This window comes from Alternaria postmessia (assembly GCF_024291825.1).
Source record: "Alternaria postmessia strain BMP 2775 chromosome Unknown scaffold_13, whole genome shotgun sequence".
NCBI classification, from domain to species: Eukaryota; Fungi; Ascomycota; class Dothideomycetes; order Pleosporales; family Pleosporaceae; genus Alternaria; species Alternaria postmessia.
Window position 1 is genome coordinate 14,928 of NW_026260086.1, and position 27,911 is coordinate 42,838.

Sequence of the window (27,911 nt, forward strand, 5' to 3'; positions counted from 1 at the left end):
ACCGCTAGGTCACCTCTTCAATTGTACAAATAGTTCTGGATCCCTCGCTTCCAGGAATTTGAGCATCTCATCGTCGAAATACGTCCACTCTTCTAGTGGCAAAAAGCCATTGACAGCAGCTGTGTCCGGATGATCCCTCTGATTAAATGCCTGTGCGAGTTCTGGTAGTCGCTGATCAAGAGGTAGAGCGTAGAGCTGTAAGATTGTACGATCCCGGAAATACGCTTTCTCCACCTTAGCGTCATCAGCGAAGAAGCATTAAAAGCGCAAGACGTAGCTCTTGACAACTGTCATCCCGACGACATAATCGTTGAATGAGGGTAACGACAAGTGCATCTGGACGCTAGGCGGTATTGGAGACAAAGTCACCCTGAAGCCGGCATGGTCGACCAGATAGTCCGGGTAAGGCGACGGCTCGATATCAGATGTGTTTAAAGTGAATTTCAGTCTTTGATATAACATTGAAATTTATGTCGCGAGGATAGACTCATACTCTACATATTCTCCTTCTCCTTGACCGCCTCACCCATAGCCTGTGTATCCGTTTTGTGCGTTGCGAAGCTTCTTGCTTTTACTTTATTAGCAAACATCTCATCCAACTCCTCGTATGTCCGGCCAGCTGTCTCGGGCTGGTAGAACCAAAGATACACTAGACAAATAATGGACAAAGCACCGAAGATAAAGCCTAGCTTCCCACCAAGATTGAGTTGATCAGGATTGAACAAATAGGGTAGCACGAAACTCCACATAGTGTTGAGAGCATTCTGTAGGGCGAGCCCGATGGCGATGGTTTTGACGCGGAGACGGGAAGTTGATGTCTCGCAGAGAATGGTGTAGGCAGTGGCTCCAATCGTAACGTTATACCAGAAGCAGTAGATGAGGATCATACTGATAGCACCTTTCAATGCAGGGACGGTACCGACAACGGCGAGGCCGGCCATGACGAACAAGATGATGGTGAGAACAAAGAGACCCCAGAAAGTAAGGTTGCGACGACCTATTCGATCGACTAGGTACCAAGACATGACGTTTCCGATAAGTGAGATAACTTGCTGGACGATCTGCAATTTGAATGACATGGCTGTTGTAAATCCGGCGAGTTGCATGTAGTATGTTGAGTACGAAGCAGCGAAAGTGATGCCACTGAGAGACTGTATGGTGAGCGGCATGATCGAAATGATCGTTCGCCGGAGGTTGGATTTGCGGAAACACTCCAGGTATGTGGCGCCTTCAGTCTCGCGCTTAACCTCTTGTAGAGTTGTCATAATCTGAGCGAGCTTTTGTTCCCCTGCAAATCCACGATGACCAAGACTGTTGAGAGCCTTCAGTGCGTCTGCCTGTCGATCTTTAGATGCGAGCCACCATGGAGACTCGGGCATGAACCAGACGAAAGCAGTAGCTATGGCAGCAAACCCATACTGTGCGCAAAAGACAGCACGGTATGCCCAACGGTTGGTGTACACTCCAGTGGAGTTGACAATGAGCGCAACTGTAAGTGGCCCGAGGGTGTAAGAGAGAGCAGTCAAGCAGGTCAGCATGCCTCTAAGTTTCAAAGGAGCGACCTCGCCGATGTATGTTACGGTAACCGATGCCAGGGCACCGACAACGAAGCCATTCAAAAACTTGCCACCGAAGAAGAGCTCATTTGTTGTCGCAACAAATTCCATGGTGACAGCGGCGAAAGTGACTGCGAGACAAATCATGACCACTAAGCGGCGGCCAAGCCAGTCAGCAAGTTGCCCACATCCAAGGGCACCCACGATAGCACTGGAATCGTTAGTCTTGTCGTAGGATTTGACGATCTCAATGACTCACGAAGCTACGGGTGCACCCTGAAAGGCTGACTGCCACTGAGCATCAACGACATAACTTACAGTGCCGTCGTCTGCAGTAAACTGATGCCCGAAATCCTTCCTGAACTCCGGGATACCGATGACATTGCCAGCTGCTTGATTCTCGAAACTGACCAGCAGGACTATCCACACCATGTAGATAGACCAAGCACATGCCCAAGGATACTTGCGGAAGGACGCAAGTTTACCAACTTCATGGTCTTCTTGATTGGCGAGGTGACCTAACGCGGAAGTGTCTGCGGCGGTCGTTGTCTCCGTTACGTGTTCGTTGAGTTCGACCGTGTTGGGCGTCTTGTCATGGTCTGGAGCCATGATGCTTGAGGAGACACAAAGGCTTGATAGCGCTGATACAGCCAGTGAAGGAAGTATAGTGGAAGTGAACGGAAAGGGTCAGCAGGGCTCATCCCCGGTTGAAAGATCAATGTAGATCTGGAGAATGCGGGGGTAGCCACTTTATAGGTCTGCCAGAATCTCGAGGCCACCTAAGTTGTGGATCAATTCACGCGCATCGGGAGGAGAAACCGCCAGAAGACGCCTCGACGCGAGTGCTCGGATGAACGAAATATGCAGATACCACGTTTGCCGCTGTATCGCTGCTTCCTCCCCGTCCGCACTTACATGGATTGAGAATCGCGTTGACACAACTTCCCCAGATCCGGACTTTCGGTACGTTCAAGGCGACGTTCTATGCGCATGGTCAATGTCTCCGAAAGTTTAGTCTTGTTTGGGCGTCTTGCTGCATCCGAGGTTCTGCCGATTCACTGCTACCCAATGGTCTCCCAATAGCGTACCCGAGGTTTTGCCGGCCGCGCTCCTGCAGTCCTCTCCGAGAGAATATCGGCCTTGGGGTAGTTATGCTCACGAGCTTGGTTGGTGAGCTAAGAGTATCTCGATACAGAGAATAGTAATTATGAAGTTATGGTATGTGCCCTAATAACATCTTTTGTTGAAGAAAAGGATGCCGTTACAGATTTCATGGATCTGGTATGTTCGGCAAGTGATGTTCCGGCAGGTCGATCATTGTTACTGTGTGGGGTGAAATCACGATATGTTGGGTGGGGAAAGGCTATCGGCTCCGTTTCAAGGCAGTGGCGACCATCAACGCCCCTTCTTGCATGCTCAACATACACGTCATTGACTCAGGAAGCTAGAGCTACCTCGCATCGAATTGATGATACTGAGAACACGGGTTCTATTGGAAACTACAGTACATTATCCACATCATCAATAATCTGCACCTTGATACTTCCATTGCTCAAGTCCCCGCATGTGTGCAAAGCTTCCAGTGCCTTCTCCAAAGGGAATGTGTGACTAACAAGTGGCTTCAGATCAAGAATACCACCAGCCAAACATTGCAAGCCCGAGGGCCATGTGTCGCGGTAGCGATTGATGAATTTGAGATCGATCTGTAGCAGCAGTCAACGGAGAATGTCCAAGATATACTTGCAGAAATGAACCTAGTGAAGTACAGAGCACATACCTCAGCCAGACTTAGATGCATGAAGGGTAGGTTGTTCATGATCTCCTTCCCTACGCCGATTACCATTACCGTGCCACCTCTTCTCGCTGTGTACGCCGCGGTGACAACACTGCTCTCCACACCCGTACACTCCAACACAGTTTCTGGTGCACCATACTCGCCAACATTCTCAAAGTCGAAAAGTTCCCTGATCTTTTTGGCATTGCCCTGCGCGTCAAGACTTCGATCAACCTGGTAGGTGGCGACCGTCGGTACGAATTGTTTTGCAAACGCCAGTCGCTTAGGCTCAAGATCCGTAATGACAAGCGGATGCGCTCCACTCGCTCTCGCTGCAGCCAGCGCGATGAGACCAATTGGCCCAGCACCGCAAATCACCGCACCGCGGCCGAGGGACAGACCTGCTGACTTGATGCCATGCATAACAACGGAAAGCGGTTCGAGCAGCGCGCCTTCCGCATACGAAACGCTAGACGGAAGCTTGTGACACCACTTCGCGGGGTGCGTCTTGTAGCGCTGGATAGTACCGTGATATGGATAGACACCTGCAAAATGGACGTCTTCACAAAGGTTGTATCGGCCGTCCAAGCAAAGAAAGCATGAGCCACATGGAACACCAGGCTCGACTGCTACGCGATCACCTGGACTAAACATCAGTACTGGAGAATGAATTCAAGGCGTCGAACACACCGGGCTTGAGAGTTGTAACGTCTTCACCAGTTTGTAGGACAATTCCTGCCGCTTCATGTCCAAGAATACAGTCGCCTTCGACGATGAGTGAGCCTATTCTCCCAGCCTTCCAAAAGTGAATGTCGGATCTGACACCTCATTAGCCTTGACAACCCCTCTGTGTTAAAACTTCGTACCCGCAAACACCTGTAGCTTTGATATGCAGCAATACTTCTCCCCTCTTTGGCGCGTACACAGGCGCCTCTTGCAGCTTCAAATTGTGGTCTGCGGTAACTTGTAACGACGGGTTCGGCAATGGTGTTTTGATAGTTGCCTGTGTGGTAGCGGTAGGCTTTGCGTTGGACGAAGTAGATTCAGGTGCCAGTGCCGGGGCCATGTCTGCTTGCTGAAGCTCAATCATCGAAAGCAAGGGCAAGCGCTGTCAAAGGATAGACACACACCAAGTAGCCCCACATGTTCAGCGCGTCATGTTGCCATTCTGGCGAGAAAGGAAGTCCCGTCCTCGCAACGGGGATCAGCATGTGCAGTAGTCCGTGGCGAAATGCGGGGAAGCCTTCAGTGGGATTGACAAAGTAGTGTGTTGGTGGCACTGGTTACCGTAATTGATCTAGTCGTGGTTGTCCCGTCCAATGGGAATCGAGAAGACGACATGTATTCCCGCAAGAGCGACTCGTCGGATTACCAAATGTGGAAAGCCCGGCCAACTGTTCTGGATATACGTCGAAGATTAGTTTTCATAGCAGCACAAGAGATACCTAGAAACGATACTCCTGTTAGTCCTTTCAGATTTATAAGTCTACTAATATTCGCGTGGTGAAGTTCATACCTCGCATTTCCCTCTCACAAAGACACAAAATGCATACATCGCAAGATTCACCGCAAGTGAACGGCTCGACCGGTTACGGTCAGAACGTCGTAGATGGACTGAAAAAAGAGGCGAAGTTGGAACAGTCATCGGTCCAAAAATTATCGAAAGAGCAAGATCATGTTTTGAAAACCTTCAGACTGCTCATTGCGGATCTGTGTCAACAGTTCAATGGCGGGCATCCCGGGTAAGCAGTCCAACAACCTTCGAAATCATAGGACTAAAGATATGATAGAGGCGCCATTGGTATGGCTGCGATTGGTGTCGCACTGTGGAAGTATGCCATGCGATATGCACCGCACACACCTACGTACTTCAACCGGGATCGATTCGTCCTATCAAACGGCCACACATGTCTTTTCCAATACACCTTCCTCCATCTCACAGGGTATAAAGCCATGACTTTCGATCAACTGAAGTCGTATCACTCAGATCGCGTCGACGCTCTTTGTCCAGGACATCCTGAAATTGAACATGAAGGCATTGAGGTGACGACTGGCCCGTTAGGACAGGGTGTAGCTAACGCGGTGGGTCTGGCAATGGCGACAAAGAACCTGCAGGCGATTTACAACAAGCCAGACTTCGACGTGGTGTCGAACCACACATGGTGTATGATCGGAGACGCGTGCCTTCAAGAAGGTGTTGCCTTAGAAGCAATCTCTTTCGCTGGCCATCTGAAGCTGAACAACCTTACCATTATTTACGACAACAACCAGGTCACTTGCGACGGTTCTGTCGATTTGACCAATACTGAGGACGTGAATGCCAAGATGGCGGCATGCGGCTGGGATATCATCGACATTGAGGATGGCTGTTTCGACATTGAGGGCCTTGTTGAGGCTCTGAACAAGGCACGATCATCTACTGAGAAGCCCACATTCATCAATGTCCGAACGGTAATCGGCCTTGGCAGTGCTGTTGCAGGCGATGCAGTTGCGCATGGCGCAGCTTTCGGCGCAGCGGATGTAGCCAACATGAAGAAAGCTTACGGCTTCAATCCCGAGGAGCATTTTGTTGTTAGCGATGAAGTGCGCAGGTTCTTTGAAGATATTCCGGCGAGGGGCGAGGAGCTTGTAAAGTCCTGGGAGAAGAAAGTAGACGAGTATCTAAACAAGTATCCGGAGGAGGGAACCGACTTCAAACGCAGGGTGGAAGGTCGCCTGACAGAGAACTGGAAAGATCTGGTTCCGAGCTCATTTCCCGATGCGCCGACGGCAACGAGAAAAGCGTCGGGCCTGGTCTTCAATTCGATCGCCGAGAAGATAAACAACTTCATGGTCGGCACAGCGGATCTGTCGCCCTCGGTCAATATGATTTGGAAGGGCAAGGTCGATTTCCAGAATGTAAGTGTTGCACTCTTCCCTCTGAGAAGCAGGTCGCTGACAAGTCTCAGCCTGATCTGAAGACAACATGCGGGATTGTAGGCAACTACAGCGGACGGTACATCCATTACGGTGTGCGGGAGCATGCCATGTGTGCCATCTCCAACGGTTTGGCAGCTTTTGCGCCCAACACGTTTATCCCTGTCACATCCTCTTTCTTCATGTTCTACCTCTATGCAGCACCGGCTGTTCGAATGGGCGCGCTGCAACAGCTCCAGGTCATACATGCGGCGACACATGACAGGTAGCATCCCCAGAGCTCTTCAATGGTTCCTCACTGACATCAACATAGCATTGGAATGGGCGAAGACGGTCCAACTCATCAGCCAATTGAACTCGCAAACCTCTACCGCGCTATGCCCAACCTATTGTACATTCGACCGGCCGATAGCGAGGAGACTGCCGGAGCGTGGATCACAGCGATTGAGGCGAATAACACGCCGACCATCATCTCGACATCGCGGCACACTCTTCCTCAGCTTGCACAGACGAAGCGGGATTCGGTCGCGAAAGGTGCATACGTAATCGAGGAGGTTGAGGATGCGGATGTGACGCTTATTGGTGTCGGTGCAGAGCTGCATCATGCGGTCGATACAGCGAAGGAGCTGAAGGCGAAGAACATTAAAGCACGCGTCGTGAGCTTCCCGTGCCAGCGGCTATTCGATGCCCAGTCTACACAATACAGGCGAGAGACTCTAAGAAGACATCGCGGCATTCCAGCTGTCGTTATTGAGCCGTATGCGCCAAACGGATGGGAGAGGTATGCCGATGCAGCATGTTGTGTAAAGCGCTTCGGTCACAGCTTGCCAGGCAAAGCAGCCTACAAATACTTTGGCTTCGATGTGCCTGCGTTGACGGCGAAGGTAGAGAACTACCTGCAGCAGGTGCGCGACGATCCACTATTGAAGGGCGAGTTTGTCGATTTATGAGTTTCGCGAGCTGTAAAACAGATAGTTAATGAATTGTACATGTACTCCGTTACTTGTCCTCGGTTGATGCATAGTCGTCATCGGGTTTCGCTGTCTCGGTTGATGTGGGGAAGATTGCTAGGACGCAACGCGTTGAGCTGGTGGACGTGTTCCGCGCTTGCTCTGTATTCGGCTAGCGTCTCCATGTGGGCACCTTGTCGTCAGCTACCCTTCGCAGTCGTAACTTCCATGCCTCCTCCTCTATACTTTGAGATACACTTGCGCCCCACGGAAGACGAGAGCAGTTTGGAGAATGTGTTATTAGAATGAGGCAGTCTACAGCTCTGATGACATCATACCAGCCTCCTAATATTCCAAGATCAAGACAGGATATTTCCTTCCATTAGCACAAGAGATCAGCCATTGTATAATCTTAAGTGAACAGGAAGCTTGATTTGTATTATCAACTGGTCCGCTTCAACGGGAAACCGACCAGAATGAAAAAAAGACTCCAGCGATCATTCTCTAAAGAAAGGTATGTGATATATTCTGAGCGTGCTTTTGGACAATGGGCATGATATAGCAATGCCCCTAGAACAGCACACTGCGAGGCTTTTCAGCAACTAAGGACCTATAACTCAAGAGCTGGAGAAAGATCGAATGCGTACAGAACGTAGGTGGACGGCGACGCCCCGCTATAAACATATCGGTAAGCCCCGCACGTACGCCACCGGCAGCCCCCGACGTGAGTAACACGATCAACGAACACTTCGAACGATAAGCGAAACAGCATTCGCGGTCAAAAACGACTATAATCCCATTCCAAGACTGACATTGCAGATCTCGCAACATCAAATTCTAGCACGTCTTCCCATTGCCAGTCACGAAATGTCCTCCGACACAACTTCAACATCTCTACCGCCTGAGAAGCTCGTCTCGCAACTCTTATCTACGATAGAGGAAAGGATCATACCTTTGACGCAGAAAGGCGTCTCGAGCGGCTCTAAGCTCTTCGGCGCCGCTATTCTGGCCCGTAAAGACCTTGCACCATACACGCTTGCCACAAACAACGAACGCATATCACCTCTCCTACATGGCGAGATAAACTGCATCCAACAGTTCTGCACTGTCGACTTCCCTGATCCGTCAACACGACCTCATCCGGCCAAAGACTGCATCTTCCTCGCTACCCACGAGCCTTGTTCTCTCTGTTTAAGCGGCATTACTTGGGCGGGTTTCAACGAGTTTTACTATTTGTTCACGTATGAGGATAGTCGGGATCTATTTGGGATCCCGTATGACATCGACATCCTGCAAGAGGTATTTAGGGTGCAGGGGGAAGGCGAAAACGAAAAGCAGGTACAGAGCAGGCAACTGTACAATCGCAAGAACAAGTTCTTTACCGCGAAGAGCTTTGCTGACGTCGTCGGAGAGATTCATGATCGAAGCGAGAGGGAGAGGCTATTAGGCGAGATTGAGAGGGTCAAAGGTTTGTATAACAGTCTAAGTGAGACATATCAAAAGGGCAAAGAAGCGGGTGCAGAAAGCTCAAGTGTATGGAAGTAGATTGCTTGAAGCTCGGATTACTATATAGTGATAGTGAGGTCTGTGTTGGCAACGATAGACTTTATGAGCGGCTTCGAGTTCCGCTCCCAAAGGTGTCGCTTCCTGCCCCACATTTATCGATAACAAATTTCAGTTAGCTTCGACCCCTCCGGGTGCACTTGGTGTCGAACTTCAAGTAGAGAGCATCTGACTCTAGCAGAATTAAATTCTGTCAGCTGAAATCCACTTCACGCCCTGTACTCCTGAATTTCTGTTCCTCACCGAAGCAATTTTCCTGTCATTTCGTTGGCGGATACATCAGGATTGACTGCGAGGCAATCCGGAAACGTTCACAATCGGCACGCAAGAAAGATTTTTAGTAACACCTGCGGAAAGTTGAGAGATTGGCCAGAGAACAACGCGATAGGTTGCAAATATGGCAAACAGCCAGCGTGAAGACAACACGATATACTTAACGGAGAAAGAGGCGGAGCGGATACAGAAGACAGTCAAAGAACGATTAGAAAAGTGCAAGGAGCAAAGCGGAAATGTAAAGGCTCCGAGGGACAAGCTAGCTGCTCACCAGCAGGCCACGGGCGCAGCTCTCATGGCAGACATGGGAGGTGCACCGGATCCGGATATGATGCAAACCCAAGGCAAGACTTCAACTACGATCCCTGTCATTGGCGTAGGCCAGCCATATCCTCCATGCACGACGCCACTGTCAGATTTGAAGCCGATGAAAATGGCAGATCTGAAGATGGAGACGCATCACCGAGGCTACAAACTGGTTGTAAAGCGAGAGAGCCCAGTAGTTACACTCGTCGCGAGGTCGTGGACTATGGTTCAGGATGAGGACGGAAGCGATGCAGAACGTCTGGAGATATTGCTGCACAAAACACGGTACAGCGAAGATGTGTTGGAGTCCACAAAGCAGTTCATTATCAAAGAGCCTTACTTTACCCTCACTGAACAGGGAGAGCCTACTCTTCGAATCGATCATCCCTCTGACCTAGTCATCTGCCACGAAGAGGGCACCAAAGATTGGGCTGATGCAGCGGCAGCGGAGAAGGCAGCTACACGCTTCAAAACTCAGGGCAACAACGCACTTAAGAAGCAGGATCTCCCACTAGCCCACGAGAAGTACACCACAGGCCTGGCGATCGCAAAGCAGGACATCGTCGCAGGAGAGAATCCCGATCTAGCGCGCGACATTTTTCGGAATCGTGCTTATGTCAACCTGCTACTAGGTCGGCTAGACGAAGTGAAGACTGACGCACGAGCTTCACTAACCGGAAGAGACGATCAGAAATCAAAGGAACTAGATAGCAAAGCTTACTACCGCGCTGGGTCAGCCTCGTACAACCAGAGCCGCTGGCAGGAAGCCAAACGTTTTTTCCAAGAAGCACAGAAGCTCACCCCGGACGACAAGGACGCCAAAGTACAACTAAAGAAGATTGAAGCGCGTCTACGCGAGGAAGAAGCAGGAGGCTACAATCTAATGAAGATCAGGACCGGTCTCTCAAAAGCCCGATCAAGAGTTGACGCTGGAAACTTTATCAAAAACACTGTAGTCAAAGACAGCCCAGGAAAGGGCCGCGGACTATACGCTACCCGTGACCTCGCCCCTGGCGAGACTGTCATGTGCGAAAAGGCCTTTTGCGTAGTATGGGGTCACGAAGAAGACACTCTTACAGCTATGACGTATGACATCCGCGACGACCGTATTCGCGTCGCACCCGTCGGTCTCGCAAAAGCGCTCGTTCAGAAATGTCTCAACCAGCCATCTCAAACTGAAGACCTAATGGATCTCTTCGGTGACTATCAAGGCGAAGGCAGCGATGTATACTCAAACGAGGATGGCCCCGTCGTAGACATCTTCCGGGTCCACGACATCATGTCGCGCAACGCCTTCGGGCCTGGAAGTCAGTTTGGAGAAGAGAGCGCGAGAAATGCTAGTACAGGTCTTTGGCGTCACGCTGCATATATCAACCACTCCTGTCTCGCCAACACAACAAAGGAGTTTGCGGGCGACATGATCATCATCCGCGCTACGGAGCCTATTAAAGCTGGCGAGGAAATTTTCCACCCCTACGATGCTTCGCTTGACTATGAAACGAGACAAGGGTTCCTGGAAAGGACATGGGGTTTCAGATGTGTATGTAAGCTTTGTGATGCGGAGAAAGAGGATGGACAGGAGATCAGGGATAAGAGGATGGAGCTGATGGGCGAAGCGGATGCTTTTATCGACAAGACGCCTTGGGCTGGCGCGAAGAGAGTGGTACTTAGGAAGGCGGCTAATATTTTGAAGAGTCTTGATGCGACGTATGATGAGGGAAGGTGGGAGGGGCTGCCTAGGAGACATACGGAGGGAATCAAAGCGTGGCTGGTGAAGGCTAGTCCGCGGTAAGGTTGACATGGAAAGTTCGCAAAGTGCGTATTTGGGTCAGGGAAAAAGTAGAATCCATCGATTGTTGTGATGCTAGAAGATGAACGATCGTCTGTTTACTAGCTACGGGCTTTCCTTCTATTCAACAGAAGATCGGTACAGGAAACTGTCACAATGATTGCTTAATGCTTCATCGATACCTTGGGCTCCGTCATAGGGTCGGCAGTGTACGGTGGCACTCCACTCTCTTCACTACTGATTGTTATGATCTCATTTGAGTTGTCAATCGTCTCCATTGGCGCAACTGGCTTTTCGCCCAGGGGAATCTTCGCGGAAGGGATGATCCAGTTGAACCAGGACGGCATTAAAAGACCCAATACAATCGTTGGTAGAACGAGATGAACGATGCTGAAGCCATAGATCATGATGGGGTCGTACATATGCGTTTCCGTGAACTTCGGATAGGCGAACGAGAGGACAATGGCAAGGATAGGACCGGAGATGTACTATGAAACAATCTTATTAGCGCGGTGCAATCATGAGCAATCAACTTTTTGTGAACATACCTTCATGATAGCAGCCCAAAAATAAGGGATATTCCAGTTCTTTCCGACGCCAATGAGAACATTGAGATCCCTAGTAAGCTGATTTCCAGGATAGAAAGCTACCCACCAGAAACGGCTCATGAACTTGCTGTTACCCCAGAAACGTGGGGCGGGGATACCAGGTGTTCTAGCAGCGAAGAGTGCGATGAAAGTGCTGGCAAAGAAGAAGGCAAAACCGACGCCAGCACCAATTCCAGGAGTGGAGCCGTAAGCAACGCGAATGCCAAGTCCTTGGGCGACAGCGAATCCGATGGTGTAGATGAGGTAGCTGGGCCAGCCGACCTGGTTCGCGACATCGCGGCAGCGGTAGAGCGATGTTGCGGCGAAGGTCTCGCACCATACTACAGATATGTTAGCGGACCATCCAATGCCGTCAGAAAGAGCATACGAACCTGTGAAGAAGAGGGCGACATCGTTAACGTATGTATCCACTGCATCAAGGGCTTGTAGACCAAACTCGGTGCAATAAATCAAAGAAATGAGCGCAGAGACAATAGTCACAATAGTGCAAACAGCCCAGCGAGGAATCTTGCAGCCCCAGTTTGTGTCGAGGATCAACGTAGTCATGACTTCGAGGAGAGAGAACGCGGAAGTGAGGCCGAGAAGGAAGAGCGTGAAGACTACTGAGTTAGCTCATGTCTCGAGTGCTGATCGTTCGCGGGTGCTTACAGAAGACTACGGAGAAAAACGGAGCGCCTGGCATCTGTGCTAGAGCTTCGGGGTATGTGATGAATCCTGTGACGAAAGTACCCAAGGCCTCGCCGCTGGAGGGGTCAATGCCTAGGTAGCCAATGACACCGAAGACTGAGAAAGCGGCAATGACCTCGACAGCGGAGTTGCTAAAGGCGATGATGAGAGCATCTTGCACGGCGTTTGAGTGTTGCGAGCAGTAAGATGCCCATGAAGTGAAGTACCTGAATGCGTGTCAGCGTACTTGCTTGTTGTGCCGCGTTTGAAGCTTACCCAAAGCCGACACCGATAGAGAAGAATATCTGACCGAAAGCCGCTTGCCAGATCTGCGGACTCTGGAGTGCGCTTGTCCTCCATGTAGCAAAGTACAATTTGATACCCTCTCCAGCATTAGGTAGAGAGACTCCACGACCAATAAGAATAATGATCAGAACCAGAGGAAGACCCATCGTAACGTAGATGACACGTCCAGTCATGCCTACACCCCTAAAAACGCACAACCAGGTGACAAACCAGGTGAAGATTGCCCAGCCTGCAGTCTCTCCCAGCATCCCGGTTCCCGTGTAACTAGTGTAAGAGGCGACACTGCCATCGGGGTTGAAGCTACCGGTCGATGCTGGGGCCGCGTTGGCAACTATGACTTCGGCAAAGTACTCGCTAAGGTCCGCCCCTTTCCATGGAAGGGGACTCTGGAACGATCGAGCAAAGTACTTCATGATCCAGGATAGGAGCGGTACATAGTAGGTGACAACGACATACTGAGAGTGGAAGATTAGCGTTTGTTCTGCAACTCTGTCAGACCCGAATCTGCTTACACCGTTGAATACGACGGCAAGACCAATGCCTTTGGCGCGCTTGTTGTTGCTGTGCCATGCCAACACAGGACCACCACGGTAGACGGTACCAAGCGCGATCTCCAAGACCAAGACGGGAAGGGCAACGAAAAAAAGAGCGATGAGGTACGGAATGAAGAACTGAAGACCGTAGTTGTTGTACACGACTGATGGGAATCGTAGCAGGTTACCAAGACCAACGGCACCGCCCATGGCGCAAAGAACGAATTGAACACGGTTGCCGAACACATCGCGGCCATCTTCCCCTTTTTTCGAGTCTGGCGAGAGCTTCAAAAGGATTTTCTTGATTGCTCCCATCTTGACGTCCAAGGCGAGAAGATATGAATTGTGAGAACAACAGGAGTTGTGTGGTGAGTCTCAGAGTCGACCGTAAGACTGGCGCAGTTGATCCCGGTATATAGAGACATACTATCTGACCATCCTCTCTTGGATTCCTGTCTCACCAAGCACTGCCCAGCCCGAGCAATCGCCCACCTTCCTTCTACAAACATCACTACAACTGTGGCGTACATCTCCAAGACTTCCCCAGATTCTTCGCACAGGCTCAGCTAGCTCCAGGCGTGCCCTACAGGCCGGATACAACGGATCCCAAGTGATCAGCAGCTTCATCTTGGTTGGATGATTCAGATTAGACAAATGCCAGCTCCGTACCATGTTCTCGGACGTGGCGCTGGTCCTGTGTTAGCGTGCCAGCCACGAGGGGTAGTGATATCGTCAGGTCACTACGATAAGTCTTGGGCCTGAGGGCGGGGTCTTGGCACGCGTTCGAATACACACACGCGACAGGTGAGGCCATCCAGATCCGGGGTAATGCTCGAAAATCGACCATACACTGCGAGTAATATCAGCGTTGGCTGAGAGCTAGACCGTGCATTTGTTATCTGTAAGATGGCACCCGGCTACACGGCACTGACTTGGCACTTGGAAGCCCGATGGCCTGGGCCGGGCGTAAAGTCGCTCCGACTACTGTGTACTTTGGTATGAGCCCTTGATGAAACGATGTGTTGGCGTTGGTAATGATGATAACGATGGCGGTCGCTTGACTGTGTCTATGATCCGGCGGTTACCAGCGGGTGACGGTCCTCGCAAAGCATCGGTCCATGTGTACGTCGCGTAGAAGCGAGGGTCTCTGGGGGCTATCTGGAGGGCCAGTCTTGCGTGCCTCTTGTGCCTGCTCTTTTTCTCAGTGCGCTAGTCGTACGCGTACATGAGAAGCATGCTCTGGAATAGTTGAGGAATTGTCCAAGTATCGCATTGATCTGAACGGACGGGAAAAAGGCAAGTTTCATCGATCGTGGAGAACAGTTCTGGAGGCGCGAATTGTAGGGGCATGGCTACCTGCTATATATCAACGAGGTGTAATGAGATCGCTCGTAGGGCGCGTTGCGTGAGAGTGGAGCTAGCGCCGATTCCGGGATCATCGGACCCATCTCAGGACAAAATATGCGGAGAACTTCCAACCTCATCATTGCGGCGCCCACAAGAGTTGGCAATTCAGCAATGTACATACTGGATGGTCTGCAAGTTACTACAGCGCTTAAATTCCTTGCCATAGTCCCAGAATGCCCTCTTCACCATCCCCGAGCACAGGATCCTTCCTTGGCACCTTTACATGCCAAACCTCTCCCTCCTTTCCATTATGCTCACCTCCAACAGCGAAATCCCAAACACCACCGTAAGGATATGCGCCCATCATCATGAAATTCTTCTCGACCTCGACACTCTCAAAGAACTTTCTTCTCTCTCGCTCCTTCTCATCATCAATCTCTGCTGCCCGACCCTCTTCAACATCCTTTGGTTGATAGAACCCGAGCTTTTCATTATGTGGTTTTGGAAGAAACGTCTTGTGGCTTACTCCAGCAGGTATGATAAAAACGTCGCCAATCCTCGCTTCAATGTCTATGCCGCCTTCTTCACCATCTGCTCTATCTCCTGGTGAGTGCTTTCCCTGGGTCCAGGAGGGTGAGTCGGCAACACCGAAGCGGATGGTGGCACCTTCGCCTGAGATGACAGTCATGGCTTCATGTGTGGTGGAGTGATAGTGGGATTGGATATCCAGACCGTATTTTGCTATCCATTGCGTTTGCCAGCCATTTGAGGCGTAGAGATCTAGTATTTGAGTAGTTTTGAAGGTGGGCGATGATACTAGATCGCGGAGTAGACCTGGGTAGTGGAGTAGTGGATAGGGGGAGTTTGGGATAAGCGGCGTTGGAGGGAGTTTGTAAGAGTTTACTTTTATTCCCATTGCGAAGAGTGATATGTTGAGGTAGTTCGGCTGGTATCACTGAACGGATAGGTGGATGGGATATATCTGAGGAAACACTTGCCCGAACGGGAAGTGACAGCGCGGGGTTTGACGTCAGAACCGTCGTAACGGCAATGAAGCCGAGACGGTTGCGCTCCCGACACATAAGAGAAATATCAATGTATACGTTTGGATAGGCGAATACTTTTAATCTATCGATACCACGTTTCTCTGATCAGAATTCCAAAGCAACCTTCCCAATCGCTTTTCCACCTTCAATGATCTCATGAGCTTTTCTCAAGCCATCTTCATCGACCTTCAGCTTCTGCATGCAATGACACTTCACTTTCCCATCATCTAGCATTTGAGCCAATTCTTCGAGAATTCTTCCGTGAGTCTCAACGTCGACTCCGTAATACGGTTTTGTGCCCAACAATGCCCAAGTGAACGTAAGGCTCTTTGCCATGAATTCGGTGCCATACATTGGCATCTCCTTGTCTTGAACAATAGAACATACTCTTCCGAAGGGTGCACAAATCTTAGCTGCAGGTGCGAGATAGCCGGACATTGGCGTGTGCGTGATGAAGACGTATTTGATGGGGACGTCGAGCTTTAACTTTTCAACTTCTTCTGTAATGTCTTTGTGATGGTTGATGGTATGCATGGCGCCTCCTACGTCTTTTGAAAAATTGACTGTCTCTTCTCTAGACGCTGTAGTGACTACAACAGGGAGGTTGAGAACACGACGCGCGATCTGACTTGCTACGCTGCCAACGCCTCCTGCTCCGTTGATGATCAAGATGCCAGCCTGTTCGTTCTTCTGAATCTCCATGCGTTCCACGAGTGCTTCATACGCTGTGATCCAAGTCAAGGGCATGGCAGCAGCCTGTCCCCAGTCCAGACTCTTTGGTTTCAGTGCCACGGCTCTCGAATCTACCAGCTGGTATTCAGCGTTGCTTCCTTGTCGGATTGGGGAACCAGAGTAGTACACCTCGTCGCCAGACTTGAAGTTCGTGACAGCAGATCCAACACTTTCTATCACGCCAGCGCCGTCAAAGCCAAGGATTTGAGGAAGCTTGGGTGTTCGTTCGTAGTAGTCTGGATAGTCATCGTAGGTCCCAGCGCGCGCCTTGGTGTCGACTGGATTGACAGAGCAGGCTTTTACGCGCACGAGAATGTCATGGCCTTGCGGGTCGGAGGGTTTGGGAATGTCGATTGATTTGAGGTTGGTGATGGGACCATACTCGGTTACTGCAATAGCGTGCATGTTGTAGAACAGATTTTACCTTGGATGTGTTGGTGTGAAAATGCATGTCGGCGAACGTGTTTGAACTTTTATAATGTCTCCATGACTGCACTCTTCCGAGCATCCTCCGAGCATCCGCACGTAGAAATGCCATCAGAGGCTCGTGACGTCACCTTCATAGCGTGATCTCTAGCTATGCGCTGGGAGGACCCGAGACCGCCGACTTCAACCGTTGTCACCAAGACGGGTGGTGTAGTTTGACACGTTTGAGGCCAGTGTGCAATCTTGATCAACGACCGTTGGAATGCATGCGTGGATAGTGCGTCTGAAGATACGACGCAGGCTAGCTATCCGGTGAAAGGTACAAAGTACAAAGGTACAAAGAGACTTGAGCACATGATTGCAAGTCGATGCGGGTCGCGGAGTACCGTCACATACGTGGTGCACGGAAGAGGGGTTGCGTGCCGTAGACGCAGGTTGGGACGAGAGAGGGCTGTGGTGCAGAAAAGCAGCGTGTTGGGCGGGATGACTGGCGCGATTGCTGGCACAAATCCCTGCGATAAGGCGAATGAGATCATGGTGAAGCGTTAGCTGACATGGCCGTCTCCAACCACAGCGGCTTCGCATGGTAATGTCGGTGGTAGTAGTAATAATTGTTGCTTTTCTAAACACACAATCGCCACCACGGCACCTGTTTTTCTGTTCCCCTAACACAGTCGCCCAAAAACCGACGCGATCACTGAGGCCATCTGGACCCCCGGCCGCTATCACCGCCGAAGCTTGGAAAGCCACCAATTCGGCGCGCGCATCGATTATTGCGCAGTGACCTGCTCCTTCCGCACACCAACGTCCCGTCTCCAAATTCCGCCTCACTCGCCATACCGTGCCCACCCCCGAGTCTCCTTCGCCGGGTCTGCCGCCGTCGCAAATTGTCCTGTCCATCGTGCGTCCGCTTAATCGCATCGTGAACGGCTGGCTTGGCACGGCCATCCCGAGGCTACCTGCGTCACCACCACCCAGCGCCCTGCACCGACGGCAGCCTGCATACGTCTCGAGTGCTGCGACGTGGGCACAGCGACAGCAGCGTCGCATGTAGAAGAACACGGCCGTCTTGCGCTCGCGGGTCATGGCTTCTTCCTAACAACGACAGAAGAGCCACCTTGCAGCGGTACACGGGCCAGCAGCGACAGGGACGGCAAAGGAGGATTAGGGTTTCGAGTGCGCCCTCGCTATGAGGCGCCTGGCTACCATGTCCCAACCTGAGCCCGACGTCTATGCCATGCTCGAGTCGTCTTTCCAACCCTCCCCGAACCTACGCCAGACGAAGCGCCTGCCGCTCCGCACCGACGACTACCGCACCTACTCGAGAGCTGCAGCGCCCCTGAAACGAGACTATTCATACACCACACAAGCTACCGATGACACCGAGTCGACCATCGAAAGCGACCACAACACGCCGCTCCCCTCGCCCGGCCTGCTCAAGGGAGCAGACAGCGGCCTCCCGCCCACGCCGCCCACAGCTTCCCAGGACGGATCCTCCACCCAAATGCCCGAGCAACTGCCACTTGCCGACAGCGTACGCAACTCGCTCATTTCACAAAAGTCGTCCCTCAGCACTCCAGTCAATGCGCGCAGTCCTCCCACGCCCGATCCCAGTCCGCCGCGAACCAACGCCTCGAATGCTTCCAACGCTACCAATGCTACCAATGCCACGCTCGAACGACCGCCCATATACACATATCCCTCCTCAAGAGCGGACTCTTTCCAGACTGCTAGAGAGGACCCCTTCTCCTCGGATCGCGACGACAGCAGATCAGTGACACCCGCCAACGACAGGCTGAGCACTGTCGAGGAAGACCGAGGACTGGGCCTGGCATTCGAACACGACCAAAGTGATGTCACGCCGACCAACATCCAAGGCCCCTACTTCCCCGCTACTGAACAGGTGGATTCAACGGTCGGTGCTGAGGAAAACAAGGGTCCCCAGGTGGTCGAGGATATCCCAGATCGGGAGTGGAACACAGACCTCATGCGCAACGTAACGGTTCGCAGAAAACGCAGACCCGACTACAATTCTCCTCGCAAAGTATCCGCCCCAGAACCCGTCGCAAAGCCTGTCGCGCCCGTCGCAGAACCCATTGCCGAATCCGCCCCTGCCGTCACCATCGTCGAAGCCGCCTCCCCAACTCCAAGCAACAGAGCGCGACGCGCTTCCAGTCTGCGCGAACGCGTCGAGGCCAGCCACAACAGTCCCGTTACGCCGTCCATCGAGAACTTTGCGCATTCCATAGGGTGGCCCTCGGAGGGCGAAGGCATGTCGGCTGGGAAGCATCGCGATTCAACCAACAAGCGACTCTCGACAGCGTCAGTGGCTTCGACAGTAGTATCGGCCCATGTTATCATCACTCCGCCGCGAAGAACACAAACACTACGACACTCAGGACGGAACATGGCATACAGAAGAGACATCAGCGCGCCTTCGGAGCTTGGATCCGGAGCCTACTCAAATCGCAATTCGGTCATTTCCCAGTACGACGACGTGCCGCCTCGTCGCCTAGTGCACAAGAGGACCAACATTGCCGACAGGAGCGCGAGGTTTAGCACTGACTCCGATGTCAGTTCTCAGCGCATCATGTCTCCGTCTCTGTCGTTGCGATCGAGGACTATCGATAGCTCGGCGCATACACAGGCTCATCAGGAATCCTTACGGAACGTGCTACAACCTGCCGCGGACATACTGAGTCGACACAGCACAATTGCCCGATCAGGTGGCAGTTACCACAAACGAGTAAACTCAGCACCTGAACCCACAAGACGAACGCTGTCTTCGAAACCAAGGAACTTTACAGAGATCCTGCCGTCCGAAAGTCCAAGGCCGATTGAAACTACACAACCGCCTGTGGAGCGAGCACCATCGCCAACCCTTTCACCGAAGCCACGCCGAGCATCACCGACGTCGCGGAAAGGTCGACGACAAGAACCAGTGGTCACTGATGTGAAACTCCCAGGCGGTCTCGACAAGACCCTGTCCGATCTTCCTGACCAGGGTGTAGATGGACCAGCCGAACGCGATGTCTTCATGGGAGCGAGTCATCCTGTCGAAGACGCTCGTGTGCCGTCTGCGCTGACAGACAGAGTCAGACGCCTACTTGCGGCTCGTGAGACTGCAGAGGAAGCTACCCTCGTCGTTGATGCAAAGCAGAACCCTGCTACATCCGAGAATCTAGAGAAGTTCTCGCCGTTGAAAGATAGTGAGCCTCAGCGTCAACCATCAAGGCCAACTTCATGGGCGAAGCGGGCATCTCTACACCAGGAGAGCGCTTCCTTGTCTCCTGACGCGGCTGTCCGGCCCGTCGTAGACGATCGTGTATACACACCAGAGATGAAACGCCGCAGCCAGGCATCGCGACCTGACTCTGGAGACCACGGCCGCGTTAGTTTCGATCGATCCGCTTCGCGATCTGCTTCTCGGACTGAAGAGCATGCTAATGCCCGCCACCTGTACTCTCAATCGACGCCATTCTCCCAGTTCTCCGATACAGTCGAAGTCACCGAGGCAACTGCTGTGAGCATCTATCCCCACAACAACAACTCTCTGCTCGTTGTGCAGCAATCGCGTGGAAACTCCCTGTTGCCAGAGCAGCGTCAACTACAGGACGTCCGAGAGGTGCGGGCAACACCTACACCGCCGTTTGTGGATGCAGACGAAGCACCTCAGGAGGCTCGCGAAGAGACTGATGAACCATACCCCCAGCCAACTTTGACCTTTGAGCCCTCAACCCCTCCGATGCAGTCTGACCTCCCCCAGCCCGACGGCGTAGACTCGCCTCTTGAAAACCCTCGAGACCCGCCAGTGCCACCTAAAATCAACTTCATTCCTCCTACACCCATGGAAGAGCTCGAGAAGGAGCTGGTACCTGGGCCACCAGGACCTCCTGAGCGATCTGATTCCCACCCCCAACGGCGACTATCTGTTTTGCAGCGAGCTCGGCGGTACTCTGACAATCTCATCACACCGCTTTTCGCTCGCGCTTCAAACAACCGAACCCGATACGCTAGTGAGTCTCACGGACACACTCACCGAAATCCCTCAGTCCCCAGTGTCAATGACGAAGATGGCACACTTCATCCTTTCTGGCGCCCGCGCGGTTTCTGGGACGGCTTTGAAGACGGTGACTCAGAGAGCGACGAGGAAGAAGGCCTGCCCCAGGGTGGCGACACCAGCGACATTGAAGATCCAGAGCCGGAGCCGGAGCCACCACGACCACGGCGTGCCAGCACTCTCGGCAACAAGCTGAAGGGCGGTTTCCGTGGCTCAGGCGGCTTCCTCATCGGCAACTCTCTCGGCGTTGAACGTGCGGGCACGAACAAACGTCGTCATCATGTCACTCTTCCACCACACTTCCGAACCCCACGCACAGCTGGCCATTTGGCGGAGCCCAAGGTCATTATCCAAGCACCCACACAGCCCCTGGGCCGTCACCGCGGCGGTGGCGTTACCAAGCGTCGTTCTAGCCACGACCTCCGTCGCAGCGCTTCCGTGCCAGACAACATGTCGACCGTCTCCTACGAGTACGAACAGTCCCGTAGAAGCCGAGGCTCCTGGCGCCAAGGCAAGAGCCTTCCAGGTCTGAAGAAATACCACGTCCAGTACATTGGCATATCTGGCGTTAAGGAGAGACTAAGGGAGCGCCGTACAGAAAAAAGGCGGGAGAAGATTAGACGTAGTATCGGAAGTAGATATTACGTCGACCCTGTGGCTCCTGGATCCGCATTTTCGCAGTAGCTTTTTGATTTCCGACTCTTCGCGTTTTCCCTATTGACAGTAATTGGATTCCCCCTATTCGTTCATCCAGCACACACATATATATATCGCATACCCACCATCTTTTACGACGTCACGACCTGTTTGCATTTTGGCTATATACCTGGATAGGTTTGGGCTGGGAACCGGTTTTCCCTTTTAATCTCTTCTAGCTATTTAGCTAGCCTATCTTGTTTGTTTACATGGGAAGCGGGAGTGAGTTGAATTGCAGGAAAGCATCAAGTAACGACCTGCTTTACTTTAGCTTGTATATACTATGTAATCACCTCATGACAACATTCACCAATTTTACGCATACAAACAATTGCCTCAACATCAACATCTATATTCGACGACGACGAAAACGTCTGGTATATGGAAATAATCGCTAATGAACATGCCGATAATGCTAGCAATCAATCTTGATGCCCTTACTCCTTGCAGAATGATTCCCTACATGCCAATAGTGATGTCTCATGCCTTGCCACTTTGAGTTGCACCTAAACGCCCAGAAGTGAGAAAAAAGAAGCGCCTGTCTTCCAGTCCAGAATATACGGAGTATGAGAAAGAGAAAGAAGATCTCCAGTGAGCTTCTTGCTCTGTTATAACAAAGGGAATGTTGTTGTGGGGTATGTAGCCTTCAAGACTAAGAAAAGAGGATTATATCTTCCTTCGAACAGTAAACTTGCGCTCCATGGTCGCAGCAGGGAGTGCTTCGGCGAATGTATCGCGTGCTGTTGCAACATTAGTTATAGATTTCCCTCAGTGACTTTGACAAGACTTACTCTCCGCGGAATCAAACATGATAAGAATATCGTCATGCTCGCCCGGATACTCAATTTCGTCGAGACAAACAAATCGTCTTTTGGTGCCTGTCCAGCCTGTCACCCTACCCTCGGCCTTCTGGATCTTGCCCTCGCCGCGTCGTTCATCTACAGGCAGCGCGAACTTTGCGTCAACCAGCTTCAGTCCAAATTGTCCACCCTTATCCGTCTTCTGGAAAGTGTCGGTGAGGCGGAGTTGGAAGTTCATGGCATCAGCATGAGAGAAGTCTTCAAAGAAGGCGAGAAGCTGGATGATGTTGTCTTGCTCGACGATCTGCAGACGGATGCGGTTGGCGGTCCATTGCTTGTAGATGGGCACTACCATACGACGGCGGGATATGGAGAAGGAGTTTGCGAGACTAGGTAGGGTTAGTACATATCGAATCATGGCACAGAATATGAACGTACCCGTCGAATTTCACATGAAAGCCAGTAACAGCCAGCTGGAAGGTGTGAAGATCGTTGAACGAATTGAAGGTCAGTCGTCGGATCGTGGAGGCACTTGTAAGAGTTTTGAGTAGCTTCGCCAGCTCATCGGGAACATTAGGATCAGTACGGCTGGCGTCGACAGCCACGGCCATATCTTGCTGAGCCTCACGGAGGAGTGTGAGTTCGGCAGCTCCGTCAACTGGAAGGCGAACCAAGAGTTCACCGGGTCCTGCAAACTGTCAGAATCATGTCGATCAACAAACAAACTCGAAACATACCCAAGTTCATGCGGTCAGAGACGATACCAGCAGTATGCCTACACATGATTCTCAAGCTCTCACTCATGACCGTGGGTGCTGACTCAAGTCCTGCAGCTTCTGGATCCTGGTTCATAACCTTGGCTTCCACCCACTGCAGTTTCTCAAGCACACGACTACCCTGCGTAAAGCCCTCTGCCTGGTCAGCGCTCTCAATGTGAAAAGCCTTGAGAGCCACTTGGGCGAATGTAGTTTCGCCCTCGGCGACGTTCATGGAGGTAAAAGTGCCAAACAGGTTGTTGCGGTCCTTGCCATCCTGGAAAACAAGATGGGCTGTGCATGTTCTCAGCCTCTTATCGGCACCCTCTTCACGGAAGCGCAATCTCAGCGCAGGGGCTTGATCCGCTTCGGTCACGTATTCGAAGTTCATGGGCTCCTGTTTCGTGCCGAGCTCGTGGTTGATTGTGCTGACTTGCTTAGTCTGCTGCGGCGTGACGAGAACCATACGGTAGCCTCTGTGCAATTTTCGCTTGCCTGTGCCTTCACTACTGCGTTCAATCCTTTGGAAGACCATGAGCTTGCAGCCTGATACGCGCTCAGCTGGGAACGCTGATGGCTTTGCAGGGTCCCTGTAACTCGCCTCTTTCAAATACATCTTACAGGCAAAACGCTCGTCTCTCCGTTCTCGTAAATCAGACTCTGTCCTGTTTGTGTGGTTGACAATAGACCAGAGGCTGCGGAAGTCACTCTCATGTAGCGCCATAGTGAGTACAAATCCATGTCGTAGCTGGACAGTAAGTTGTGATGACTGTTGCTTCCATTGGACGTCTTTCCATGTAAGCACCGATCCTGAGCCGACTAGGAGATTGATCAGACTGTTCTGGCTGCAGATGGCCAATTTGACCTGGTATTCTTCCTTGGATCGCATGACAGAGACAACGGCATCCATAGGAACACGATCTGTCGCAGGGTTGTCGGTCGACACAGAGGCCTTTACAAACATGCGAAAGTAGCAGAAGTCAGTCTTGGTGTCGGAAAGAGGTATGTACTGTGACAGGCTAAACTGCGACTGGCTGCCGTTGGGTGCAGGAAGCCCGGAAGTCAATACACTCGCCGCATCTGCAGGGAACGTGGGATATTCCTCCCATATTTTTTGGTCTTGTCCTTGGATGAGTGCTTGGGTCGGAGGCATGCTCTGGTGCTTCTTCATCGATCCCACGAGCAGCTTCAGGTAGTGGGCAATCGCATTCTGAATGTCGAACACCTCCGCGCTCGCAGCGTCTCCAGCTTTTCTTGCAAGATCAACCTGTGCATCGGGAGAGGCGTTGCCATATCCCTGTAAGCTGGGGTGGTTCGGAAGCACTTCAGAAATGATCCACCACACCTTGGCCAAGTCGACATGCGGTTGAGCGAGTCGCTCTTGGATCGGTTCGGCAGTCTTAGGCTGACTCCTTATCAAGTTCTCCATCCCTGTGCGTCCTTTGAGAAACCACCACGTAGCGACCCGGAGCCATTGCATCGGCGTGTGGTTGTTAACGTTGCCTCCAAGCTGAGCTGTCAGCTGGAAAATACCTCTCATATGTGTGATGCGCTCGGCAAAATCCCGGTATGCAAACTCGTTTGCTGACTTCGTATCCGAGCGAGCTAGAGGGGCCGCCGGTTTGGCGCTGGCACCCGAAGCATTTCGCGACGGTAACTGGCTTGGAGGCGCTGACACTGCGAGAGTCTGGGGTAGTGGAGAGGGTTGTAGAGACTGCGGGAGCGAAGAGGGTGGTTGCTGAGGTTGTGCTGAAAAATAGGATGCACCCTGGGGAAATTGGGGCGGAGTTGGGAGGTTTGGGCTGTCGTCAAGAGCCCCGAAAATAGCATTCTCCTTATTTGAGGGCACTCGTTTTATAGTAGTATCAACGAACGGGTCTGATCGCACAGCAGGGGAAGCACGTGCTTGTGAAGGGGAAAATGCAGTGTATTGAGATGGCGGTGATTGTGCTCCTGGTCGTCCTGGAGAGGGCCCACGTGCTCTAGATCGTTGAGGGTCTTCGGTATTCAAGGTCCCGGGGGGTGATGTCCTGGATTCGGATTGTGGGGTTTCCAGTGGTGTTCTTGCTGCGGCGGGTGTGTGGTATGAGGATGGAGGTGTACCGACGATAGACTGCTGGGAGCTTGTCTCGGAGTCTCGCCTTTGACCCGAGGCTGCTCGTTGTGACGCTTCGTGCAATGTCCTGCCCTCTTCCGATCGCATCTTTCGCCGCACTTTTTCCGCGAACGAGAGTGACTCGTCATCGTCCTGCTCAGGCAATTGTCTCTCTGGCAGCTTAGGCACTGAAGGTATCGCATGCACAGGCTCGTGTCCAGCATCTCCCTCCATGGTGCTGAAGCCAGTCTGCGTGCGTTTGAGCGGTTTTGGTTGGAAATCGTCTTCTTCTTGGATCGTAGGCTCCCGTACTGACATGGTCCGCGACATGACTGGCGAGAGGTTGTCCGAATCCTGGGAGTAGACAGAGTCTTCGCTGGGTCGCCTTGCAGAGAGAGCCGCTGTAGGCTCTGGAATACCGTCAAAGCCAGTCGGTGCCCTGGAGAGCGCCTTTGGGCGCTCCCCAAGCCCCATGGAGCCCATGTAACGCGGCGGTGTTGGTGGCAGTTGGGCGTGCGTGTTGATCTGGCCCATCTGCATCTTCTGGCCGAGCGGTGGGGATAGTTCGCCGGGGTTTGTGCGCGTTCTCGTGAGGTTGGTCCTGTACTCGGTCTGCGAGGGCGTCCTGCCTATGCCATTGCTGCGCGCTCCCAGATTCGCGTCGTCTTGCGGTACCTGGGACGGCAGTTTGTCCGCTTCGGGCACGCTTGCTGCCTTCTTGTTCTTGGCAACTTCCAGCACGACGTCTTCACACTCGTCTCCGCCATGGCCTATGACTTCGGGGACTGTGCGCACAAAACTCACGGTGAGGCCCTTCTTGCGCGTGCCTGTCTTCAGACCTCCCGGGCCTGGGCTTCTTCCGGCGGCGGCGGCGCTGGCCAATATCGCCTGTGCGCCAGGCCATCGCTGGGCGCTCGCGACATCTATGCGGGGTCGGGTGAAGGCCGAGGCGGCGGCAGCAGCGGCGGCGGCGGCGTCCTTTTGCTGCTGGGCGGCGCGGTCGGTCGAAGGCTTGAGGAAGTCGTTGATGTCGTGGTCGTCCGAGGGCGGCTTGGGCTTGGGCTGTGAGGCGGCGGCAAATTCGTTGGTCTTCTCGAAGATCTTGGTCTTCCAGCGGCTCTTGGAGAATAGTTTACTCCCGGCATCCTGAGCGTCCACCATGGTGCTGCCCGCAGACCAGATTCGGGGAGATTGATCGGGTGGGGAGGCTTCACAGGTGCGTCGGGGACAAGGCAAGAGGGCAGTGGTGCGCCGTCAAAGTCGGGAGGCGCGTCGGGGTGATCGCGTGCCTGGCTTGTTGGCGGGCGTCGTGTTTGCCGTCTTGGGTCAATTGATTCCGGCCGTCGACGTGTTCCGAGGGGTTGTCACTTCTCTAACAGGGTCCGGCCACATGAAACTGCCTGGTGCGAAGAACCAATGCCGCCTTCAGGTATATACAGAGAAAGAAAGGTGAATGGGAGAGAAGGCCACAGAACAGCGGACCGGCCAGGGACCCAACAACGTCGTGGAACCGCCGCTGTAGTTGCGGAGTAGTTTATCAGCTAAATTGCCAGGGTCGAAGCTAATTGCGCGCCGCCCGCTTATCGTTGCAAGCCTGCAGCGGTATCCTAAGCTCCTTTTGCGCCTGGAGCCTCGGGCTTTCTCTACACGAGCAAGATTGTCGTACAGCCGTACTGCGAAATTGCACTCTTGACTAACCTTGGGTTGCGCTTGAAAACGACGGCCTCGAAATGTCTCGTGTTCGGAGCGCCAACGTCGACACACCCCACATTCAGCCCACCAGATCACGCCCGTGCGGCGGGCACTCGGTCCTACATTCACGCTTTCACTCGACAAGTCTCCCCTCTTGGCGCCAAACTACCATAGCCTGATTGCGGCTCAAATTTACCTTTGTTGCGTCTTGCATATCCAACATGTACCCCTTAGCTAGTCGTTCACCAGCAACTCACCATCAACACCGCCCGCTCCTCTCCTGCCCAACCGTCTTACTTGCGTAGATCGTGGGCCCCAGCTTGTCAAGATCGTCATGACGTGCGTGGCATGTGTTTCACTCTTCTCTCCATGTGCACACCGTCTCAACCACCCCCCTAAAGTGCAATGGCGACAACAACAGCAAACACCTAACCGCTCAACCATACCTCGCTTGTAGGGCTATTGAGTCTCTCCTAAAACGGAAGACCACAGCATGGACTATGCCCGAAACAACACAGCGGCCGCTCCAAAGCGTGGAGTTGATAAGGCGTGGCAGGGATGCCGATCCCTTAGCCTACTTCATCGCCTCGGCTGTGACACCTGGCGTACCCAGCACGTCTAAATATACTCGGAACGGACGACTTTGCCTTCCGCAAGCGCATATCAACAGCAGTACCGCAAGAGCTTGCGCATGTCCAGAGCCGACTCTTGTAGCCTCGATGAAGCCGAAGAAGAGATGGTTCTTCGCGCATTTTGCGGTATAATTGAACACCCGGTGCTTACTTTTCCCGCTAGCGGCCTTGATCGCCGCTTATTGGCCACATGTCCTTTAGCGATATGCAGTGGTGAGCCGACTGTAGGATTGAAATGAGCGCTCATCATTCCAATTACAAGCCGGTTGGTGGCGCGTCCCGAAGTAGGGACGACAACAATGAGACCTTAGCAGACTTTTGCGATATCTGACCATGCTACCATGGACAACCTTGGAAGTCTACAGGCGACGCATGCCCATGCTGCTAGGG

At 52.5% G+C, this 27,911-nt stretch overlaps 10 protein-coding genes across 10 annotated transcripts; 4 read left to right on the forward strand and 6 right to left on the reverse strand.

Annotated features, from left to right (window-relative positions):
* Positions 1-494: 494 nt before the first annotated feature.
* J4E82_003060 (uncharacterized protein) lies at positions 495-2,165 on the reverse strand (the record flags this gene model as incomplete). The annotated part of the gene is made up of 2 exons (XM_051729350.1): positions 495-1,767; positions 1,816-2,165. The coding sequence occupies 2 exons, from the start codon at positions 2,163-2,165 to the stop codon at positions 495-497; spliced, it is 1,623 nt and encodes a 540-aa protein (XP_051590734.1).
* Positions 2,166-3,055: 890 nt separating this feature from the next.
* Positions 3,056-4,420, reverse strand: J4E82_003061 (uncharacterized protein; the record flags this gene model as incomplete). The annotated part of the gene is made up of 4 exons (XM_051729351.1): positions 3,056-3,259; positions 3,334-3,971; positions 4,021-4,148; positions 4,197-4,420. The coding sequence occupies 4 exons, from the start codon at positions 4,418-4,420 to the stop codon at positions 3,056-3,058; spliced, it is 1,194 nt and encodes a 397-aa protein (XP_051590735.1).
* Positions 4,421-4,705: 285 nt separating this feature from the next.
* J4E82_003062 (uncharacterized protein) lies at positions 4,706-7,196 on the forward strand (the record flags this gene model as incomplete). Its single annotated transcript, XM_051729352.1, has 5 exons — positions 4,706-4,792; positions 4,840-5,072; positions 5,121-6,228; positions 6,279-6,511; positions 6,560-7,196. 5 exons carry the CDS (start codon positions 4,706-4,708, stop codon positions 7,194-7,196), a joined length of 2,298 nt encoding a protein of 765 aa, XP_051590736.1.
* An 867-nt stretch (positions 7,197-8,063) lies between these two features.
* Positions 8,064-8,741, forward strand: J4E82_003063 (uncharacterized protein; the record flags this gene model as incomplete). Its single annotated transcript, XM_051729353.1, has 1 exon — positions 8,064-8,741. The coding sequence occupies one exon, from the start codon at positions 8,064-8,066 to the stop codon at positions 8,739-8,741; it is 678 nt and encodes a 225-aa protein (XP_051590737.1).
* A 415-nt stretch (positions 8,742-9,156) lies between these two features.
* Positions 9,157-11,130, forward strand: J4E82_003064 (uncharacterized protein; the record flags this gene model as incomplete). Its single annotated transcript, XM_051729354.1, has 1 exon — positions 9,157-11,130. The coding sequence occupies one exon, from the start codon at positions 9,157-9,159 to the stop codon at positions 11,128-11,130; it is 1,974 nt and encodes a 657-aa protein (XP_051590738.1).
* Positions 11,131-11,291: 161 nt separating this feature from the next.
* J4E82_003065 (uncharacterized protein) lies at positions 11,292-13,555 on the reverse strand (the record flags this gene model as incomplete). Its single annotated transcript, XM_051729355.1, has 6 exons — positions 11,292-11,615; positions 11,676-12,055; positions 12,107-12,334; positions 12,384-12,628; positions 12,678-13,162; positions 13,220-13,555. The coding sequence occupies 6 exons, from the start codon at positions 13,553-13,555 to the stop codon at positions 11,292-11,294; spliced, it is 1,998 nt and encodes a 665-aa protein (XP_051590739.1).
* Positions 13,556-14,795: 1,240 nt separating this feature from the next.
* Positions 14,796-15,503, reverse strand: J4E82_003066 (uncharacterized protein; the record flags this gene model as incomplete). The annotated part of the gene is made up of 1 exon (XM_051729356.1): positions 14,796-15,503. One exon carries the CDS (start codon positions 15,501-15,503, stop codon positions 14,796-14,798), a length of 708 nt encoding a protein of 235 aa, XP_051590740.1.
* Positions 15,504-15,738: 235 nt separating this feature from the next.
* Positions 15,739-16,770, reverse strand: J4E82_003067 (uncharacterized protein; the record flags this gene model as incomplete). Its single annotated transcript, XM_051729357.1, has 1 exon — positions 15,739-16,770. One exon carries the CDS (start codon positions 16,768-16,770, stop codon positions 15,739-15,741), a length of 1,032 nt encoding a protein of 343 aa, XP_051590741.1.
* A 1,210-nt stretch (positions 16,771-17,980) lies between these two features.
* Positions 17,981-21,535, forward strand: J4E82_003068 (uncharacterized protein; the record flags this gene model as incomplete). Its single annotated transcript, XM_051729358.1, has 1 exon — positions 17,981-21,535. One exon carries the CDS (start codon positions 17,981-17,983, stop codon positions 21,533-21,535), a length of 3,555 nt encoding a protein of 1,184 aa, XP_051590742.1.
* Positions 21,536-22,213: 678 nt separating this feature from the next.
* J4E82_003069 (uncharacterized protein) lies at positions 22,214-26,358 on the reverse strand (the record flags this gene model as incomplete). Its single annotated transcript, XM_051729359.1, has 4 exons — positions 22,214-22,287; positions 22,339-22,736; positions 22,786-23,035; positions 23,085-26,358. 4 exons carry the CDS (start codon positions 26,356-26,358, stop codon positions 22,214-22,216), a joined length of 3,996 nt encoding a protein of 1,331 aa, XP_051590743.1.
* Between the last annotated feature and the right edge of the window lie 1,553 nt (positions 26,359-27,911).